Source organism: Carcharhinus amblyrhynchos, chromosome 9 (genome assembly GCF_965287045.1).
Source record: "Carcharhinus amblyrhynchos chromosome 9, sCarAmb.v2.hapA, whole genome shotgun sequence".
NCBI classification, from domain to species: Eukaryota; Metazoa; Chordata; class Chondrichthyes; order Carcharhiniformes; family Carcharhinidae; genus Carcharhinus; species Carcharhinus amblyrhynchos.
Genome location: NC_137332.1, coordinates 7,345,992 through 7,367,195, shown reverse-complemented (window position 1 = coordinate 7,367,195; position 21,204 = coordinate 7,345,992). Strand labels below are relative to the sequence as shown.

The 21,204-nt window shown below is 47.5% G+C and overlaps 1 protein-coding gene across 23 annotated transcripts in view; it reads left to right on the top strand.

Annotated features, from left to right (window-relative positions):
• Positions 1-21,204, top strand: part of adgrl2a (adhesion G protein-coupled receptor L2a) — a 732,161-nt gene that overhangs the window by 637,403 nt on the left and 73,554 nt on the right. For 17 of the 23 annotated variants that reach the window (XM_080195115.1, XM_080195117.1, XM_080195127.1 and 14 more), the window contains 4 exons: positions 5,936-6,039; positions 8,476-8,661; positions 8,897-8,935; positions 17,407-17,590. In XM_080195115.1, coding sequence (XP_080051241.1) covers positions 5,936-6,039; positions 8,476-8,661; positions 8,897-8,935; positions 17,407-17,590 — 513 coding nt within the window. The remainder of the gene's footprint in view (positions 1-5,935; positions 6,040-8,475; positions 8,662-8,896; positions 8,936-17,406; positions 17,591-21,204) is intronic. The other 6 variants (XM_080195135.1, XM_080195133.1, XM_080195137.1 and 3 more) reach the window with 1 other exon arrangement.

Here is a 21,204-nt window from a genome sequence, read left to right as displayed (position 1 = left end):
AAAATGGTGCCAATACTCTGTACCTGTGGCGGGCGAGGCAGAAGGTCATGTTTTAAATCTTAATCTTTCATCAGAATTGGAAAAGGCAGCAGGAGAAGAGGCAGAGGAGAAAAGGAGGGATGGAATAAGATGAAATGCTTGTGAAAGGGTTGGAGCACGGAGAGGTTAATGGGTGTTGGGTACAAGACAAAGCTAGTTGGTAATGGGACCAGTAAAGAAACAGAAGATGTCAAGAGGAGATATAATTGGAAATAACAGAATCATTAGACCAACATGTTCAGTGTAATAACAATCCTTGCAATTACTGTGACTGTCAAAATCAAAAAGAAAGAACAACAATGGGGGCATGGGTTATGAAGTGAAATAGTTGAACTTAATAAGTGTGTCAGTGTCTCTTTTTCTCACAAGTAGACTTACATTAACACTCCAATGAAGTTACTGTGAAAATCCCTGAGTCGCCACACTCCGGCACCTGTTCAGGTACACTGAGAGAGAATTTAGCATGGCCAGCGTACCTAACCAGCACGTCTTTTGGACTGTGGGAGAAAACCTACACAGACACAGGGAGACTATGCAGATTCCCTATAGACAGTGACCCAAGCCTGGAATCAAACCCGGCTCCCTGGCACTGTGAGGCAACAGTGCTAACCACTGTGCCACCATGCCACCCTAATGAACTCTTCACTTTATTTGACCTCTCTCTTGCTGCCATATTAATCTATTCTCTGCCCTTTTTAATTCTGAACCGATGTTTGCCATGTGTAATACATGCAATCAGCAAGGGTGAACTCTTAACAGCATGGCCATTGCAAGACGCTATGTAGGAGTGGGCAATCCTTCCTTTCGGACCGTAGCTAAGGTATATCGATCATTGTGACAGGAGGGGGTGATCGGCAGTTGGTGGACTAAGATTCATTCTGAGTTATCCTTTGCACATTGAGTTGTAAATTGACAATCAGTCTGCTTGTAATCCTCACCGTGAACATTTTCAAGGGGCTTGGATTCTGGGATTTCTGGGTGCATTGAGAATGGATTTTAAAAATGCAGAGATGGGATAGTAGCAGAAGGAAAGGTAAAATAAGCCACATCTGATGCACGAACTTGGTGGTGTTCAAGGGATGTCATTAGGCTAGATTCTGGAGGCCAAGCCTAACTCTCTAGGGACATGGGTTCAAGTGCTACCATGGCCATGGGGATATTGATTAAAATTGATATTTTTTTTCATGAATTGGAAGCCATGAAACTATCATTGATTCTTGAGGTGACTCATCATCACCTTGACAAGGACTGAGCCAGATCCTGAGAATGCATAAATTGATGAAAAAAAAAATCTGATTCAGTAACAACCTTTCAAGAATGAAATCTGCCATCTTTAGCTGGTCTGGCCACAGAGTAATGTGGCTGACTCCTCTCAACAGAACAGTAAGAAGTCTCACAACTCCAGGTTAAAGTCCAACAGGTTTATGTGGAATCACGAGCTTTCGGTGCGCTGCTCCTTCATCCGGTGAGTGGAGAAGTGGGCATATATAGACAAGAGACAGAATTGCAAGATATACGTGCCATGCCTGTGAACCCCTGACTCTCCTCCTACCTGAAGAAGGAGCAGTGCTCCCAAAGCTTGTGGTACCAAATAAAATTGTTTGGCGTTGTGAAAATTCTTACTGTGCCCAACACCGGCATCTCTCTTTCAAGGGAAACCAGTGATGAGCGACAAACGGTGTCCCTGCCAACAATGCCCGCGTCTCATGAAAGAATAAAAACAATGGGATGGTATAAAATATAATGGTCCTAATCCAGTCCTGCAGAATGTGGATCCTTAATTGCATAGTATTGACAGCACAGACACAGGGCATACAACATAACACGTCCATTGCCGATCTTTATGCTCCACAGAACTGTCAGTGCCTGATACACATGGGGCTGATCACAAGAGCTTAACAGTGGGAGGCAGGAGTAAACTCAAGGAGAGATGATGCTAGACAGGATTCGACCACAATGAGCACAAAGGAGTATTTTCACGCTTGGAGTTCATTGTGAAGTGCAGCCAAATGCAATCTTCGAGATTCGCTGACCGTATTTCATGATCTCCAACATTCTTCACAAAAAGGACCCGTTCCAACACATTTGTCACTGCTTGTCCGTTGATCTTGTACATAGTAACTGAATTGTTTCTTCATAAAGTGCGTTTGTTCTATTGAGATTCCTAAGTGGATGTAATGGGTCACATTCCAACAAAAGCAGCCGCCTGAAACACAGGGAGTTGAGATCTTGTGCCATTGTTTGGGGGGGAGGTGGGGTGGGGTGGGGTGGAGATCAGTAAGTATTTCTTTAGGCAAAGCTCGGTCAGAGGCAGGAGAATAAGTGAACCGAGACATAGAGACATAACTCAGTCCTCAGTGTTTACTCTATCTCCTGGCGCTGGCACAACTGCAAATCCATCGGGGTGCTGGGCAAGGCTAGTTTGCAAAGACAGTGTTCACCACAAACTGAGACACAGTCAGTTGCGATGGTGAAACATTGACAAGAAGATCTTTGACATGTTACTATTTAACCACACATTGCAGCTGGGGAGTCAACCAAGTGTAGTTATGGAACCAGAGAATCGCTGGACTTTAGAGAGTTAGAGGTGATCTCATAGAAACTTGTAAACTTCTAACAGGGTTAAAGTTTAGAGTTTATTTATTAGTGTCACACGTAGACTTACATTAACACTGCAATGAAGTTAGTGTAAAAATCCCCTGGTCGCCGCACTCCGGCGCCTGTTCAACTTCTTAGTTTAGTTCATTTATTAGTGTCACAAGTTGGCTTACATTAACACTGCAATTAAGTTACTGTGAAAATCCCCCACTTGCCATTTCTGCGCCTCTTTGGGTACACTGAGAGAGAATTTAGCATGGCCAATGCACCTAACCAGCACATCTTTCAGAGGAAACCGGAGCACCAGTCGGAAACTCATGCAGACATAGGGAGAATATGCAAAGTCTGCATAGACAGCAACCCAAGGCCAGAATTGAACCCGGGTCCCTGGCTAATCACTGTGCCACTGTGCCACCCCATGTGCCACCCTGCTGCCCCAGGTTAGAAAGAGCATATGGCAATCTTGCCTTCATCGGCCGGGGTATTGAGTTTAAAAATTGGCAAGTCATGTTGCAGCTTTATAGAATCTTAGTTAGGCCGAACTTGGAGTACAGTGTTCAATTCTGGTCGCCACACTACCGGAAGGATGTGGAGGCTTTGGAGAGGGTACAGAAAAGATTTACCAGGATGTTGCCTGGTATGGAGGGTGTCAGCTACGCGGCGAGGCTGGAGAACCTTGGCTTGTTCTCAATGGAGCAACGGAGATTGAGGGGAGACCTGATAGAAGTCTACAAGATTATGAGAGGCATGGACAGAATGGATAATCAGAAGCTTTCTCCCAGGGTGGAAGAGTCAATTACTAGGGGGCACAGGTTTAAGGTGCGAGGGGCAAGGTTTAAAAGAGATGCACGAGGCAGATAGTTTACACAGAGAGTAGTAGGTGCCTGGAACTCGTTGCCGGGGGAGATAATGGAAGCAGATACAGTAGTGACTTTTAAGGGGCATCTTGCCAAGTACATGAATTGGATGGGAGTAAAGGGATATGGCTCTTGGAAGGGTAGGGGGTTTTAGTTAAGTCGGACAGCAGGGTTGATGCAAGCTTGGAGGGCTGAGGGGCCTGTTCCTGCGCTGTAATTTTCTTTGTTCTTTTCTTTTGTTCTAGGATAGATTTGGAAAGAATGTCCCCCTGTACCATTTATATAGATGATCTGGAGGAGGGAACCGAGTGCAGGGTGTCGAAATTTGCTGATGACACCAAGATTGGGGGAAAGGCAAATTGTGCGGAGGGTGTGGAGAGTCTGCAGAAGGATCTAGATAGGCTGGGCGAATGGGCCAGGAAATGGCAAATGGAATTTAATGTTGGCAAGCGTGAGGTGGTCCACTTTGGTAGGAAGAATGGTAGGAAGGACTATTACTTACGTGGCGAAAAACTGCAGCAGGCGACGGTGCAGAGGGACCTCGGGGTCCTTGTGCATGAGTCGCAAAAACCCAGCTTGCAGGTGCAGCAGGTGGTCAGGAAGGCGAATGGGATGCTGGCCTTCATAGCGAGGGGGATTGAATATAAAAGTAGGGAGGTCTTGCTGCAGCTGTATAGGGCATTGGTGAGGCCGCAGCTGGAGTACTGTGTGCAGTTTTGGGCGCCGCACCTGCGCAAGGATATTTTGGCCCTGGAGGGAGTGCAGAGGAGGTTTACTAGGCTGATACCGGAGTTGAGGGGATTGAGCTATGAGGAGAGGCTGAATAAACTAGGCTTGTACTCGTTAGAGTTTAGAAGAATGAGGGGAGATCTCATTGAGACGTATAAGATGATGAATGGGATGGATAGGATAGAGGTGGAGAGACTCTTCCCGCTCAAAAAAGACAGTAGGACTAGGGGGCACAGCCTCAAGATAAAGGGGAGGCGGTTTAGAACGGAGTTGAGGAGGAACTTCTTCACTCAAAGGGTGGTGAATCTCTGGAATTCTCTGCCCGTTGAAGTGGTGGAGGCTGCCTCGCTAAATATTTTTAAGAAGCGGGTTGATGGGTTCTTGATAAGAGAGGGGATTAAGGGTTATGGGGAGAGGGCGGGAAAGTGGAACTGAGCCACAACAGATCAGCCATGATCTTATTGAATGGCGGGGCAGGCTCGAAGGGCTAGATGGCCTACTCCTGCTCCTATTTCTTATGTTCTTATGTTCTTATGAGTCCAGGACTAGGCGTCATAGTTTGAGAATAAAGGGGTAAACCTTTTAGGACTGGGGTGAGGAAAATTTTTTTCACTCAGAGAGTTGTAAATCTGTGGAATTCGTTACCACAGAATGCAGATGTGGCCAAAACGTTGTGTGATTTCAAGAAGGAATTAGACTTAGCTCTCAGGGCTAAAGGGATCAAGGGATGCAGAAGGAAGGGGGGGATCAGGATATTGAATTTAATGATCAGTCATGATCAGAATGAATGGTGGAGAAGCCTTGAAGGGCTGAGTGGCCTACTCCTGCTTCTAGTTTCTATGTTTCTAATCGCAGTATCTCTACAGTGCAGAAGGAGGCCATTTGGCCCATCAAGTCTGAACCAACTCTCCAAAAGAGGTTTGTATTTCCTGGATCGGGAAAGATGAGAGGTGAAACGTCAAAAAATTATGAAGGTTCTTGATAGGGTGGAGACTGAGAGAATGGGTGCTCTGACTGCGGGATCCAGAACACGAGGTTGCCACCACAAAATAGGGATAGCCATTCAGGGCTGAGACGAGGAGAAATATCTTCACTCACAGGGTTGTGAATCTCGGGATTCCTCTAACTCCGGAGGGTTGCGGAAACTCGGTTGTAAAGTCAAGACAGCAGTGAGCGGATTCTCGGGAGGGAATTGAGGGATATGGGGAGGAGCAGGCAGATGGGAGTGAGGTCAAAGGTCAGTCGTGACCTCGTTGAACGGCAGAGAAGGCTGAGGGGGAAGAATGGCCTGCTCCTCCTCCGATACGTTCTAATGAGGGGTGAACAGTAAATGCTGGCCTTTCCCACGACACCCCACGGTCCGAAAATGAATCCGAAAAGTGGCCGCGCCTCATCGTAATGGCGTCTGAAGTAATTTACGTGTGTGAGAGATTTGAAGCGCGGTTTCTGCACGATTTTACTTGCCTTTTTTGTTTGTGAGTGGCGGCCAGTGTCCAAAAGCGGACCAGGTGAGTCGCGACCGAGGACGGAGTCGAACGCTCGGACGGCGGGTTGTTAGCGTTTCCGAGGCTGTGGGCATTCGTCTGGGTCACTGGGTGGTCAGAGGCGGTGGAGTAACTGGGATGGCGAAGCCAATATCTATGCACTGCAGAGAGAGAGAGAGAGAGACACTTCCAAAGTTTATCTAATTTGTTCTGCTTCATCTCTCGTAGGCACGGCCTCTTATCTCTGCATGGTTTCCACCGGAATGTGGAACCCTAAGGGCCCCGATCTTAGCAACTGTACCTCACACTGGGTAAATCAAGTGGCTCAGAAGGTTTGTTCTCGCGGTTTTATCTTGCTTAATGGGCGGTGATTAAAACCGAGCGCGGTGGGTTCAGTGGAAGAAATCCTCACTGGCGTGCCAGGCCTTTTCAGGGCATTTACACAGCGCCAGCTGAGAGCTAAGTAAAGGCCTCATCAACACAGCATCCTCAAATGGCTGCTAACATACGCAGCCGAAAGGTATCCTTGGAACCGGGAGTTTAAGAGAGAAAGAAACACACACACACACACACACACACACACACACACACACAAGTTGCCTGTTTTAAGGATCAAAGAGGCATTGTGGGTAATTATCCTCAGGAACTAAGTGACCTTTGGCTTTCGTGTTTGGAGACTTGAGCGCCCAGTCTGGTTGCCACTGGCAACCAATTTGCGGCCTGTGAAGAGATAGACATACTAGTTTTCTTTGAGTTGGTGCAGTGAGTAATTGGGGATTCAAAGGGTATTTGTGTAGCATCCCCTGATTAACATGTGGGAGAGAATGTTGCGGCAGAACAAAGGCTGCTGTAAATAGATTTGTGTCCCTTTTATTGGTTTCGGAGTCATTTAATTTTGACATGATGCCTTTCCTAAACGGCAAAAGCGGGTGAGAAAACGGCCAGATGATTTATTCCGCCGCTGGAGCTCGGCCTGCGAGTTATTGCCGGCGATCTTATCACACGACTTTCCCCAACACGCTTATGTCAGATGCTGCGTTAATTGAGACAGTAGCCCTAATTTAAACGGTCAGCGCCTTTCTTCACGAGGAGGGAACGTGGAATTCAATACAAGTGCATTAAGCATTTGCAAATTTAACCTTGTCAACGATGATCTCCAGGCTTTTAAGTCTTTTTCTTTATTTAGCTGAAGCTGTAAACAGTTCAGATAACACCAGCGCTCGGAGAGCTGGGAAGGTGTTGCTGGTGCACGGCAGGCCCACAACATATGGGAAGCTGGTTTTATCCAGCAAAAGGTTGACAGTCAAAATGTTAGACCTTTTCTTACTGCATATTTCCAGCCTTTCATAGAATCCTTCAGTGTAAAAGAAGGCCATTCGGCCCATTGAGTCCATACCAACCACAATCCCATCCAGGCCCCATCCCCATAACTCCATGGTTTCCCTGACACTAAAGGGCAATTTGCCCACCTGATATCTTCCTGCAGTTTATAGCTTTCTACCTCATTGTCAAACACACGGGCATTGTCAAACTTCTCAATGGTGCTCACCAAGTCAAGAGATCTGGCACTCTGAACCCTACTGGAAGCACTCTTACAATCAAGGAGATGATGGCCTAGTGGTATTAGCACTAGGTTGTTAATCCAAAAACTCAGCTACTGTCCTGGGGACCTGGGTTCAAATCTCCGCCATGGCAGATGGTGGAATTTGAATCTAATAATAAAAAAAATCTGGAATTAAGAATCTACCGATAACCATTGTCGATTGTCAGAAAAACCCATCTGGTTCACTCGTGCCCTTTAGGGAAGGAAATCTGCTGTCCTTACCCGGTCTGGCCTATGTGTGACTGACTCTCAACTGCCCTCGGGCAACTAGGGATGGGCAATAAATGCTGGCCAGCCAGCGATGCCCATGTCCCACAAATGAATTAGAACAATCTGAAAGAAACCATCAACAGTTGCCCTTTTCTCTCCGCCACTGAGCTAATTGTGGATCCAACGTGCCACTTTCTATTAGATCCCACGAGCTTTTAATTTTCTGATGAGTGTGCCATATCAAAAGCCCTGTAATAATCCATGTTGACGGCATCAAACTCACTGGCCTCATCGCTGTGACCTCAAACAAAAATGCAATCAGGTTAGCCAGAGTAACTTCCCTTTAACAGATCTGTGCTGACTGTTGTTGATTCTCCGGTGCCTTTGACCGTGGCCGTAGAGGTAGCCAACTCTTCACAGACCAAGAATTAAGCCTTGCCACTTTTGTCAGCCAGGCTGCTAATTCTTGCACTGCGTGGGGTTGGTCATGGAGGAAGCTCTATTCGAAGGGCAGGGACAAACATGAATAAGAGCAAGCCCGGCAGTGGGCAGTCGTCAGGCTGGCACCTTCCTGCATCGCACCCCCTCGCTACGAACGTGAGTCACTCAGGCAGTTCAGGCTCTCTGCAAATTAGGATCGATGTCCCCTGCTAATGAGTGCCGTGCGACGTGTCGGAATGAGCCACTTGTACTGTGCTGCGCACTCCTGGCCACCAAACTGATGATGGGTCCACAAGACGTCAGGCCAAGGAGCTGCCCGTGGGTCGCAGCAGGCGGACTACCATCAGCCCCTTAATTAGCTGTAAACGTGTCTGTCCCCACGACTGCAAGCAGCCAATAATTAGGCAGCAACGAGTTACCAGACGTGGGTGCGCGGTTAATGGAAACTTCAGAGTGACTGCTCCCTGCGCATTATTGAGGAGCCCTGCTTAGAATGTGTAATTGCTGATTACAGATCAGGAGCGGGGAAAACGCGGCCAACCTCGCAAATGAGCTGGCCAAGCATACCAGAGGACCAATCTACGCGGGAGACGTGAGCTCGTCAGTTAGATTGATGGAACAACTCGTCGACATCTTAGACGCACAGCTCCAGGAGCTGCGACCCAGTGAGAAAGACTCTGTGGGCCGCAGTTTTAACAAGGTAAGGCCAGTGGGCTGTAAAAGCACGGGACAGGAAGCAAGCGGCCCCCTCTGGCGCTTGTCGGCGGCCAGAGGTGGCCCCCCCCCCCCCACTTCTCCGCGCGCGGAGCCCGCGGGCATTCGGGCGCGGAGGAGGTGGGAAAAGTCAGCAGGATTCTGCTGTCTCCTTAACCTTACTAACCCTTTGTGTTTTGTTTCTTTTCTGTGTTGAACTCTGCCTCCTATGATTGGATAAGCTCCAAAAAAGAGAGAGGACTTGCAGGGCATACATTAAGGTAGTTCACCTGTGGCGTCGCTATTGCTTTTATTGCCTTCCCGCAGCACTCCTCTCCCCCCCACCCCACCAAAGACCTTTGAGACCATTCCTTCTCGCCTTGCAAATGCGTTGCATGAAGCCCGCTACCCCCCCCCCCCCCACCCCCCCACCCCCGCACTGCTGCTTACCCCCTTCCCCTTGAACCTTGGTTCCTGGATTTTTGACATGTGTGCGAGCACCTCCGTCATCCTTCGAGCTATTCTTTGTCGCTGTTTGGTTGGCTGTGCTTCCTGGTGATGTGGTACGTGTTTCTGGCTGAAGCTTGCCTCCGGACTCTTTTCCACTTTGCAACAACGCTCTCAGACCGAGAGGCAAACTTGTTCTTTACGGTGCCTCCGCCTTGGTCTGTCAGGAAATAAGAATTAATGATCTTTTTTCAAAAAAACAAAAAGCGTAATTTGGACATCTGATCATAAAGTGGAACAATACATCAACTATTTTTCCACCATTCATTACTGGGCTTTTAAGGTGACAATTGTTGACTGACATGGTCTTTAACTGCACCTTGGACGTCTATACTCTCTTGCGTTAAGCAATCAGAAAGAGATTTGTCCATTTGTTTGCTTAATAAAGGGTTGTCGCTGGCAGAATGGGGCCAAATGTAGCAGCCATTTTGTATTAGCAACGAAGCACAAACCACAAAAATTGAAGCTGTTACTTTGTCTTAGCAATGGTGGGAAAGGAATAAAAGCATTGCCCAGGCCCTGTAGAACTCATTTCTCTCCTACAAACTGTGCCATGGGATCTTTAGCATTCACCGAAAACCCTCTTTCACATTTCATCAAAACATGGCATTTCCGACAAAGACGCACCCCCAGCCCACCACGATCGCTGCACTGCAGTCTCCACACACCTTGCCAAGCTGACACTACTTTATCCCATCTTGTTTCCTCAAGAAATCTGTGAACTAACCGAGTGAACCTTTACTGTAGCATCTCCAAGGATGGCCTATCTTTGGATGTAGAGACGAAAACGGTGCAGAGGTTTCCAGGAGTCATCCGAGCAAGACGACCTATCTCTGTGCTCCAATCACCTTGCAATGAAGGCCAGAGGAGCAAATGCCTTCCTGATGGCCTCGACACAGCAACACACTTTGTTTTTCTGTAGATGTGTGACTCCATATAGTGTATGTGTGTGTGTGTGTGTGTGTGTGTGTTTGTATGTGTGTGTATGTATGAGTGTTTGTATGTGTGTGTGAGAAATGTGTGTGTGGGTGTGAGACGTGTTTGAGAAATGTGTGAGTGTGAGAAATGTGTGTGGATGTGTGAGATATGTGTGAGAAGTGTGTGTGTGAGAAATGTGAGTGTGTGTGAGAAATATGTTGAGATGTGTGAGTGGGTATGTTTTGTGTGATGTGTGAATTGCGTGTGTGTGTTTTATGCGTGATGTGTGGTGTGTGTTAAATGCTTGTGTGATGAGTTTTGTGTGTGTGTGTGGTGTGTGTGTGGTTTGTGGGTGTGTGTGTGAGTGTGTGTGTGGTGAGTTTTGTGTGTTCGTGTGTGTTTGTGTGTGTTTGTGTGAGTGTGTGTGACTGTGTGTGTGTGTGTGTGACTGTGTGTGTGTGTGTGACTGTGTGTTTGTATGTGTGTGTGTATGAGTGTTTGTGTGTGTGTGAGAAATGTGTGTGGGTGTGAGAAATATGTTGAGATGTGTGAGTGGGTATGTTTTGTGTGTTGTGTGAGCTGTGTGTGTGTGTTTTATGCGTGATGTGTGGTGTGTGTTAAATGCTTGTGTGTGGTGAGTTTTGTGTGTGTGTTTGTGTGAGCGTGTGTGTGTTCGTGTGTGTGGTGTGTGTGTGTGTGTTTGTGTGAGTGTGTGTGTGTTCGTGTGTGTGGTGTGTGTGAGTGTGTGTGTGTTCGTGTGTGTGGTGTGTGTGTGTGTTTGTGTGTTTGTGTGTGTGTGAGTGTGTGTTTGGTGAGTTTTGTGTGTGTTTGTGTTCGTGTATGTGTGAGTGGTGTGTGTTTGTGAGTGTTTGTGTGAGTGGTGTGTGTGTGTGACTGTGTGTATGTGAGTGTGTGTTTGTATGTGTGTGTGTATGAGTGTTTGTGTGTGTGTGTGTGTGTGTCCCATTAACATTGACCTGACTCGCGCACATACTACACTAACTGTGTTCTGCAAATGGAGGCAGGAAACCAACATGACATGATATCCTCTCAGCATGTGTTATTTCATTTAACTTGTGGCTTGTCTAATAAAAGTTAATTTAATGGTCAGTCTGCAGCACAGTATTTCAATTTTGGATTCTTGGTTGCCAGGGAGTTGAAGAATTCCCAGAGGTGGAGGGGAGTTAGCTCGACTGTCACATCGTGTATGAATATTTGTTGGCTGGCTAGCGTGCTGACTACCAGGAAACAGACCAGCTGTCTGCAGTGACAGCACTCTTCTCTGAAGTTGCACTGATGCCAATAATTTCTGGGCCAGATGAACTGGCCCTTTGGCAGATATATCATTTGGTGCACGGTGTCCCTGGGACTGTACTTCTATATTTGTAAAGTGTCCCTAGACAGGAAGGAAAAGTTTAAAGGAGGCATAACTTTAAAAGGGAGTCATGAATCAGAACATTTTTTGCACTTGGATTATGATGAATTTTTCTCCACCGCCCCCCCACTCAATCTTACGCCTTGCCAAGACTGCTGGTGGCTGAGTCGCAGAATGTTCCAGAACAGGAAACAAACCTCCAATCACAATTTTGCCATGCATTTTTGTCCCTCATTAATCACGTTACCAGGTGACGCAGTTACCGTCGCTCTCTGTCCCCCTTTAATATTCCATATTTTCAGGTGATTAATACTCTGCTAAAGTAATAAGTAAAAAGATCACCTTATGTGCTTGATAGGCAGAGAGGCTCTCGCATCTATCAAGACAGTCCCACACACCAGGATGACCAAAGCACCGTGAATATATACTTCGCTCCCTCATATTCTTGAAATATTTCAAGTTCTATTCTCAGTCAAATGCCTTGTTGAGGGCAACATTTCCTCATTTTCCGAATAGAACAGCAGATGCTCCGGTTTCCTCCAAAGGTGGGCACGTTAGGTGGATTGGCCATGCTAAATTGTCCCAAATCGGGGAAAATAGTTAGGGTAAGTCCATGGGGTTGTGTGTAGAGGGTTTGGGTGGGATTGTGGTCAGTGCAGATTCGATGGGCCAAAGGGCCTTCTTCTGCGCCTCAGGATTTTATGATTCTAAGCAAAAAAAACTATTTAGCTGATCATTGAGTCTATTCCATTCAGAGTTCACGTGTGACAGTTGTATTGTCGATCCAACCATGCGAAAGCTTTCCATTTGTTGGTCAAGGACGGTGTGAGCTACTCTGATGATAAGTGGGGTCCACTTGACTGTCACATGACTCCAGTAAAGTCTGCTCGTCCACACCAAACAACAAGAGCCCCTTTCCAGGCAGCAATCTTTCCGAAAATCCAGAACTAATGGACTGATCATAAGATATAGGAGCACAATTAGGCCACTCGGCCCATCAAGCATGCTCTGCCTTTCAATCATGGCTGATATTTTTCTCATCCCCATTCTCCTGCCTTCTCCCCATAATTTTTGATCCACTTATTGATCGAGAACCTACCTATCTCTATCACACGGTGGCTCAGTGGTCAACGCTTCTGCCTCACAGCGCCAGGGATCTGGGTTCGATTCCCAGGTCACTGTCTGTGCAGAGTTGCACTTTCTCCCCATGTCTGCGTGGGTTTCCTTCTGGTGCTCCAGTTTCCTCCCATAATCTGAAAGCCACGCTGGTTAGGTGGATTGGCCATGCTAAAATTGCCCCTTAATGTCAGGGAGACCGGCTAGGGTAAATGCTTGGAGTTGTGGGCGTAGGGCCCAGGTGGGATTGTGGTCGGTGCAGACTCGATGGGCCAAATGGCCTCCTTCTGCACTGTGGGATTCTATGATTCTAAAGACACTTAATGACCTGGCCTCCACAGCCCACTGTGACAATGAATTCCACCGATTCACTACCCTCCGACTGAAGAAAGTCCTCACCTCGGTTCTAAAGGGTCGTCTCTTTATTCTGAGGCTGCGCCCTCAGATCCTAGTCTCTCCCACTAATGGGAACACCTCCCCCATGACCGCTGTATCCAGGTCTTTCAGTATTCTGTCAGTTGCAGTGAGGCATCCGGGCAGCTTCAATGTCTTGGCTTCTTACCCTCTCGGAAGAAGAAGCGCTGCCATGTTGCTTGGATTGGGAGGCATGCCTTATGAGGATAGGTTGAGGGAGCTAGGTCTTTTCTTCCTGGAGAGACGGAGGATGAGAGGCGACCTGATAGAGGTTTATAAGATATTGAGAGGTATAGATAGGGTGGATTCTCGGAGGCTATTTCCCAGGGCTGAAATGGTCGCTACGAGAGGACACGGGTTTAAGGTGCTGGGGAGTAGGTACAGAGGAGATGTCAGGGGTAAGTTTTTCACTCAGAGGGTGGTGAGTGAGTGGAATCGGCTGCCATCGGTGGTGGTGGAGGCGAACTCGTTGGGGTCTTTTAAGAGACTTCTGGATGAGTACATGGGATTTAATGGGATTGGGGTTTATAGATAGGCCTGGTAGGTGTGGATATGATTGGCGCAACTTGTGGGCCGAAGGGCCTGTTTGTGCTGTAGTGTTCTACGTTCTATTCCCCAGATTGAGGAGTGAGGCTCCCCACACCTTCCTCCTTCGAATGAACTGGGAGTCCGGGTGCAGTTCGCAGCTCTCTTTTCCCCGTCCCGCCCTGCAGTGTCCGGACGACCCGCCGATTAATTGCCATTCAGTTTGCGAGCCGTATCTATAATCAACGCTTTACATTAAAAAAAAAATTGCCAGTCGCTTTGTAATCCCCGGCAAGTTCATTATTCATGACATAAGGTTCCTTCATGTTGCAGATTAAAAGCGCAGAGCTGCATTCTTGAAGTGAGTAAGAGGGGAAAAGGCTCTCTGTAGACCAATCTCTCCACCTTCAGCGTTAATGGCAAAAGTAGAATTGATATTAGCATTTTGACTATTCAGGCAGCCATTAGAGCAGGGAAGAAAAGCCTGTAATGCCACATCTAAGTATCTTCCACCTGCCAGGAAGGTCACGGTGGCTCGGAAACTAGACAGAAAGAGGATATTAAGATGGATTAGGCTAATTAATCTTATGCTGACAGTAGCCTTGGTAGACTCTTTCTAATCATTCTTGCAGGTACAAACCACTGTTTAAAAATCATGCTTTTTTTTTATTTGCATATAGTGCCTCGTTACTAGAACTAGTTATATTAACATTGATCAGATAAAGGGGGAAAAGGGGAAGAGACGCTTGCGGCATTTGCCAAATTGCACTGTTCTGAAATACCACGTGAGTCCCTCTGCCTAATTCACTCCTACATTAACTATACATTAGAGCATGGAATTGATTAACTGATTAAATTGATTAAATTTAATTACTTTCTGACAGGATTGTAATGGTCTCCAGTTGTTTGTTTCTCCTGCTGGGATTCTTTCTTTTACAATAGCTCTGCATCCTTCTGGGTCGCCCCAGTGATTTACAGAGCGCCCCCCCACCCACCCCACCCCCCCCCCCCCCCCCCCCCCCGAACCCGCATTTATTGAAAAAAAAAGGACACAAGCCACAAAGCCCTCAGCTGTGATGGAGGCTTACCTGTGTGCGACCTTCCGCCATCCCTTGTTAAACACAAGGATGGCCAGATTTCAGATATCGATTGATTTGTCCTTTCAGATGTTAATCAGGGATCAGTGTGTGTGCGTGTTTGTGCGTCTTTCTGTTTGATTCTCATTTCTCTGTCCATTTCGCGCTTAGGTTTGTGTAATCTGGCTCTCTCTCTATCTCTATTTCTGTTTGCCTCTCTGGCTGGTTTATCGCTGCCGACTAATCCAGCTGTTTATCTTTCGCATCTGTTTCTATCCGTCTCCCTCTTCGTATCATTGAAACCCACAGTGCAAAAGGAGGCCATTCAGCCCATCGCATCTGCACCGACCACAATCCCACTGCTCCATCCAAGTCCCTCTTTATATCTGTCAAAGTCTGTGTGCATCTTTCTCTTTCTGCATTTGGCTCAGTTTAAGATGCCTCCATTGACCCTTCACATCTCATTGCCTCTGCTTGATTATATATTTCCCTCTCTACTCGTCATTGTGTGTCTCTCCTGGACTGACCAGTGTACGCACCTTTTCATCTCTTTGGGCTTGTTCCCCTCATTTGAAAAAAAAGCTTTACTCATTAGTCATAAGTAGGCTTACGTTAACACTACGATGAAGTTATTGTGAAATTCCCCTAGTCGCCACACTCTGACATCCGTTCGGGTACACTGATTTAGCCTGGCCCAACCAGTACATGTGGGGGGAAACCGGAGCACCCGGAGGAAACCCACGCAGACACGGGGAGAATGTGCAGACTCCGCACAGAGAGTGACCCAAGCCAGGAATTGAACCCAGGTCCCTGGCACTGCGAGGCCACTGTGCCGCCCTCATTCCAGCCCTCCAGTCTAACACTGCCACCATGTTTGAGGAACCAGACAATTTGAGCACAGTGTGCATCGACATGCAGAGAATCAGACGGTACAGAAACAGGCCATTCAGCCCGGCAGTTCCATGCTAGTGTTTGTGCTCCACAAAAATCTCCTTCCCACCTTACTTCATTGCAACCTGTTGGCACATCCTTTTGCTGATTTTCCCCTCGTCAACTTGCCTAGCTTCTGCTTAAATGTTGTTTGCCTCAATGGCCCGTTGTCATAGTGAGTTCTGCCTCATTGCCACTGCAAATGTGTCTCATGATATAAAATAAAACCAGTACACTGTGTATAGGTCCTTTGTCAGTCCTTTATTTCACTCAGACTGCAGCTGTCCTTCTCACACAGACATCTTTCTGCAGCAAATTGATCAGGAGTTAGTATCAGCTGCGCTTTGTGACATTACAGTGTAGCTGCATCTTGCTGTGTAATGTGTAGAGTGTGTGTCTTGAAAAGTGACATGGATAGGCTGGACTTCAGCAAGAATATATGGCAATGTAAAATAATTCACGGGTAGATAGGTTTCTGATAGACAGGGGAATTAAGGGTTGTGGGGAGAGAGCGGGAAAGTGGAACTGATCCACTTCAGATCAGCCATGATCTTATTGAATGGTGGGGCAGGCTCGAAGGGCTAGATGGCCTACTCCTGCTCCTATTTCTTATGTTCTTAATTAAAATAATCCTGGCTTGTCGGAGCAGTGAGTTTTGAGCAGTTACAAACCATTTACCAGTGGACATGGGCATACTGCTCCCAAGTTCTCATTAATTGGTCCCTTGTTGTTAAAGGTCACAGGATAAGAAAACTCTTCTGAAGATACAATGTTGGGACAGAGAAAGGGCTTCTAATTGGATCGTCCAGTCCTGAGACTGTCCAGTCCTGACAGCGCCTAGCATGGGAAGTGTTCAGCATCCTCACACTCGCTGGCAATCCCACCCTCTGTGATCCTCATCCAGCGTTGAGTTGGGGCTGCTTTCCGATCAACCCTTCTTTCCACCCAGACTCACCCACCCTACGCACACCCCCACCACACACACGCGCGCGCGCGCACACCCCCCCCATGCACACCCCCACCCCTCCTCCCACCACACGCACACGCAGACACACAAACCCCACACACACCACCACCCTCATTACCATGAACAATTTGGGATTAATAGTTCATCCCAACGTTTCTTAAAATGTTGGGGCAGCACGGTGCACAGTAGTTAGCACTGCTGCCTCACAGGGATCCGGGTTCAATTCCTGGCTTGGGTCACCATGTGTGTGGAGTTTGCACGTTCTCCCCGTCTCTTCATGGGTTTCGTCCAGCTGCTCCGGTTTCCTCTCACAATCCAAAGATATGTGGGTTATGTTGATTGGCCATGGTAAATTGACCGTAGTGTCTGGGGATTGGCAGGTGAATATGTGGGGTTACAGGGATTGACTTGGGTGGCATTGTGGTTGGTGCAGGCTTGATGGGCCAAATGACCTCCTTTTGCACTGTAGGATTCTATGATTCAATGCACATAAACTGAATCTCTGAATCTCATGTCACTCCAGCGATATAAGTACAGGAGGAGGCCATTCAGCCCCTTGAACTTGTTTTCCCATTCAATTAAATCATGGTTGATTTGTATCTGAGCTCCATTAATATGACTCAGTTCCTTATCCCTGAACACTCTGACCGAAAAGATATCGATCAGTCTCAGTTGTGAAGTTTCCAAATGACGTCCAGCCCTGACAGCTTTATTTTTGGGTGGTTAGAGCTCCAGATTTCCACTGCTCTTTATTTTGCTAGCATCTCCGCTGAATGGCCTAGCTCTGAATTAATCGTGACCTCCGATTCGGGTCTTGACACGAGAGGTTTGACCTGCTAACTTGACCATGTGTCGGAACGAACCAAAGCTACGCTGATGCCTGTCATTCTCTCCCCCCCCCCCCCCACACCTCGCTCCGCACAGGCTATCGTGGATACCGTTGACAATCTGCTGAGGCCGGAGGCACTGCAATCGTGGAAGGACATGAACGCAACGGAGCAGGCCCACGCGGCGACGCTGCTGCTCGACACTTTGGAAGAAGGTGCTTTTGTCCTGGCCGACAACCTCATGGAGCCGACCACCGTCACCGTGCCCACTGAGAATATAGGTGAGAGGTTCCGCTGTGACACAGAGAGAGAGAGAGAGAGAGAGAGGATGAGGAGGGAGAGGCGATGGCCTGGTGGTGTTATCGCTAGACTTTTAATCCAGAAACTCAGCTCATGTTCCAAAGTGGAACCTCTGGGCAAATACATGAATAGGGATGGGAATAAAGAGATATGGTCCCCAGAAGGGTTGGGCGGCGCTGTTGCACAGTGGGTTAGCACCGCTACCTCACAGCGCCGGGGACCCAGGTTCGATTCCCGGTCTTGGGTCACTGTCTGTGTGGAGTTTGCATGTTCTCTCTGCGTCTGCTTGGGTTTCCTCCGGACGCTCCAGTTTCCTCCCACAGTCTGAAAGATGTGCTGGTTAGGTGGATTGGCCATGCTGAAGTCTCCCTCAGTGTGTCCGAACGGATGCCGGGGAATTTCGTGGTAACTTCATTGCAGTGTTAATGTAAGCCTATTTGTCACCAATAAATAAATTTTAACTTTGGAGGGCGGGTTTAGTTCAGTCGGGCAGCTTGGTCGGTGCAGGCTTGGAGGGCCAAAGGGTCTTTCCCCCGTGCTGTAATTTTCTTTGCTCTTTGGTATTATTGCTGCTGAAAGTGGGTGGGTGATGGTTAGATTCTGCAAATCCAGCCTGGTGCTTTATTCAGAATGAGATCACTGCCAGGTCACTTGCTTTCTATGCAAGCAAAGAGGAGCAAATGTCAACATTGCCTACCAAAGGCAAGGAAATAGGACGATAAGCAGGCTTTTCCTGAGCTGAGTCAAGTGTAGATCAAAGAGAGGCCAGCCTTTCAATGCCAGCTGTGATAAAAGGGGAAAAAAAAAGTCTTTGGGTACAGGAGGGAGTGGTTTCAATCGATCTGACGTCTCGAGGTGTGGGCATGCGGCAACTGATCTTGTCTTGCCGTCTGCAGATTGTGGCGGATTCTGTTTCAGGACAAGCTCTTGCGCTGAATGGGATTGCAGATCGTACGTTCAATAGAAGCTTCTTTCCAATCATGAGTAAACATTCTCTCCCTTTCTCCCACCATCTGATTGTTACTTGGAAAAAGACGCCAAGACACCAAAATATGTACACAGAGCACAATTGGTGCTGAAGTGGCCTGTAATTGCTTCGGCGAGGGTTATTGCCCAACCTCTGCCAGCAGGATTGCACAGTCTGATAAAGTGGCACTGATCTGTTCACCTCTTTTGTAAAATATTTAAAGTGTTGCAGGAGTGCTGGCTCCTGTTGCCTAACAATGGCAATACTACGATCCTCTGTGCCACAATCCTGTTCCGACTTCCCAGGCAGCTGAAACTTTGAGCCGGAGGCCATCCAGCCTCTCTTCCGTCCTTCATTAATTCAGAGGTAGGGGGAGTCTAAAACTAGAGGGCGCAGGTTTAAGGTGAGAGGGGAGAGATACAAAAGTGTCCAGAGGGGCAATTTTTTTCACACAGAGGGTGGCGAGTGTCTGGAACGAGCTGCCAGAGGCAGTAGTAGAGGCGGCTACAATTCTGTCTTTTAAAGAGCATTTAGACAGTTATATGGGTAAGATGGGTAGAGAGAGATATGGGCCAAATGCGGGCAATTGGGACTAGCTTAGTGGTTTGAAAATAAAGGACAAGTTGGGCCGAAGGGCCTGTTTCCATGCTTTAATCCCCTATGACTCCATGAGATTATGAGTGATCTGCCCCTTGACCCCACCTGCAGCACAGTAGTACAGAGGTTTGCACTGCTGCTTCGCAATGCGAGGGACCTGGGTTTGATTCCTGGTTTGGGTCACTGTCTGTGTAGAGTTTGCAACTTCTCTCTGTTTCTGTGGGGTTTCTTCCAGGTGCTCCAGTTTCCTCCCGCGCTCCAAAGGTATGCAGGTTAGGTGGATTGGCCGTGCTAAATTGCCTCTTAGTATCGGGGGGGCTGGTGAGGGTGAATGCATGGGGTTATGGGGATTGGGCCTGGTAGGGATTGTGGTCAGTGCAGACTCAATGGGCCGAATGGCCTCCCTTCTGCACTGTAAGGATTCTAAGATGCAGGCCTAGGCTCCATTTCCATTAACTTCCTTTAACGAATAAGATCAATCTTGATTTGAAAATTTTCAGTTAAACATCAGCTTCATCCTGCTTTCGGGAGACAAAGTTCCAGCATTCACTCCCCTCTTTTTGATCTTAGAATCATAGAATCCCTACAGTTCAGAATGAGGCCTTTCGGCCCATTGAGTCTGTACTGACCACAATCCCATCCAGGCCCAATTTCCGTCACCCTCATTTACCCTGCTGATCCCCCTGACACTGAGAGGCAACTTAGCATGGCCAATCAACCTCACCCGCACCTCTTTGGACGCCTTACTGAATTCACTGCTGAAAAAAATTATTCCACCCTCTTTCTCTCAAGCAACTGATGGTGGTGTGGTGGTAATGTCTCTGGATTAATAAGCCATGCATATCCATGGAAGCGGGAGGAACTTAAATTCCAAATGCCAGTGACTAGGGTGGGGGAGAGGGCCTGGGTAAGAAACTCTCAGTAATCTGGTGCTTACCCGATGGAGCGAGTGGCCTCTTCTGCAATGTAGGAATTCTAAGGAAATCTGGCACCCTTACTTGGTCTGTGACTCCAGACCCGCAGCAATGTGACTGACTCTGAACTGCGTCCCAAAATGGCCAAGCGAGACGCTCAATTCGAGGGCAATAAGGGATGGGCAACAAATGGTCAACGTTCCTTGAAAGAACGAAGAAAATTCCCAGTGTTGTTGATGGAGAGGGAGTGGGAGACCAAGTGGGTTTTTATTAGTTACTTTTGGCTGTGGAGTTTTTTTTTTGACATTGGATAATCGAGAGAGAAGGCACGTCATAACCACGACAGAAAGATCTCACCCATTTGCTATTTCGAGCTAAATAGTAAATGCGTTTTTTTTTTAAAGAAAGCCTGGTTACAGACTCTCTGGGGGCGACGAAAACACTCGAGAGGTTTTTTGCTTCCCACTTCAGGTGTCAGGGAAGAGGAAATCTATCTCAGTTATGTTCACAAATTGTTCACGCCGCAAAATAGGGTTATAAAATGTATGGCATTGTTTATTTCCTGGCGAACCTGCAGATGTATTCTGCTTATCATTAAATCCCAAGGCTGTAGGGCATGAATTCAACAGTTTCATAGTCACGCATCCAATACAGAGCAGGGCACATTGGCGTGGTGAGGCGGAGAACACGATTTCAAATTCCACCTTGGGAGTTTGTGAGTCTGAATTCAATTTTTATACATATTTATCTGCAAGTAAATGACTTGCAATCAGATAAAGTGACCATGAAGCAGTTGAATTACCTTTTAAAAACCCAATTGCTTCACTGATATCCTTTAGGGAGGGAAACTAGCCGTCCTTAACCAATCTGTGCTAGATTTTACCCGTGTGCCAAGACTCTTCGCTCCCTCTCCCCCTGCCCCACTTGATTAAAAACTCACCCAAGAGCAACACGGCATGGTGGCACAGTGGTTAGCACTGCTGCTCTACAGCGCAAGAGACCCGTGTTCAGTTCCTGGCTTGGGTCACTATTTGCACGGATTCTGCACGTTCTCCCTGTGTCTGCGTGGGTTTTCTCCAGGTGCTGCGGTTTCCTCCCACAGTCCAGAGATGTACAG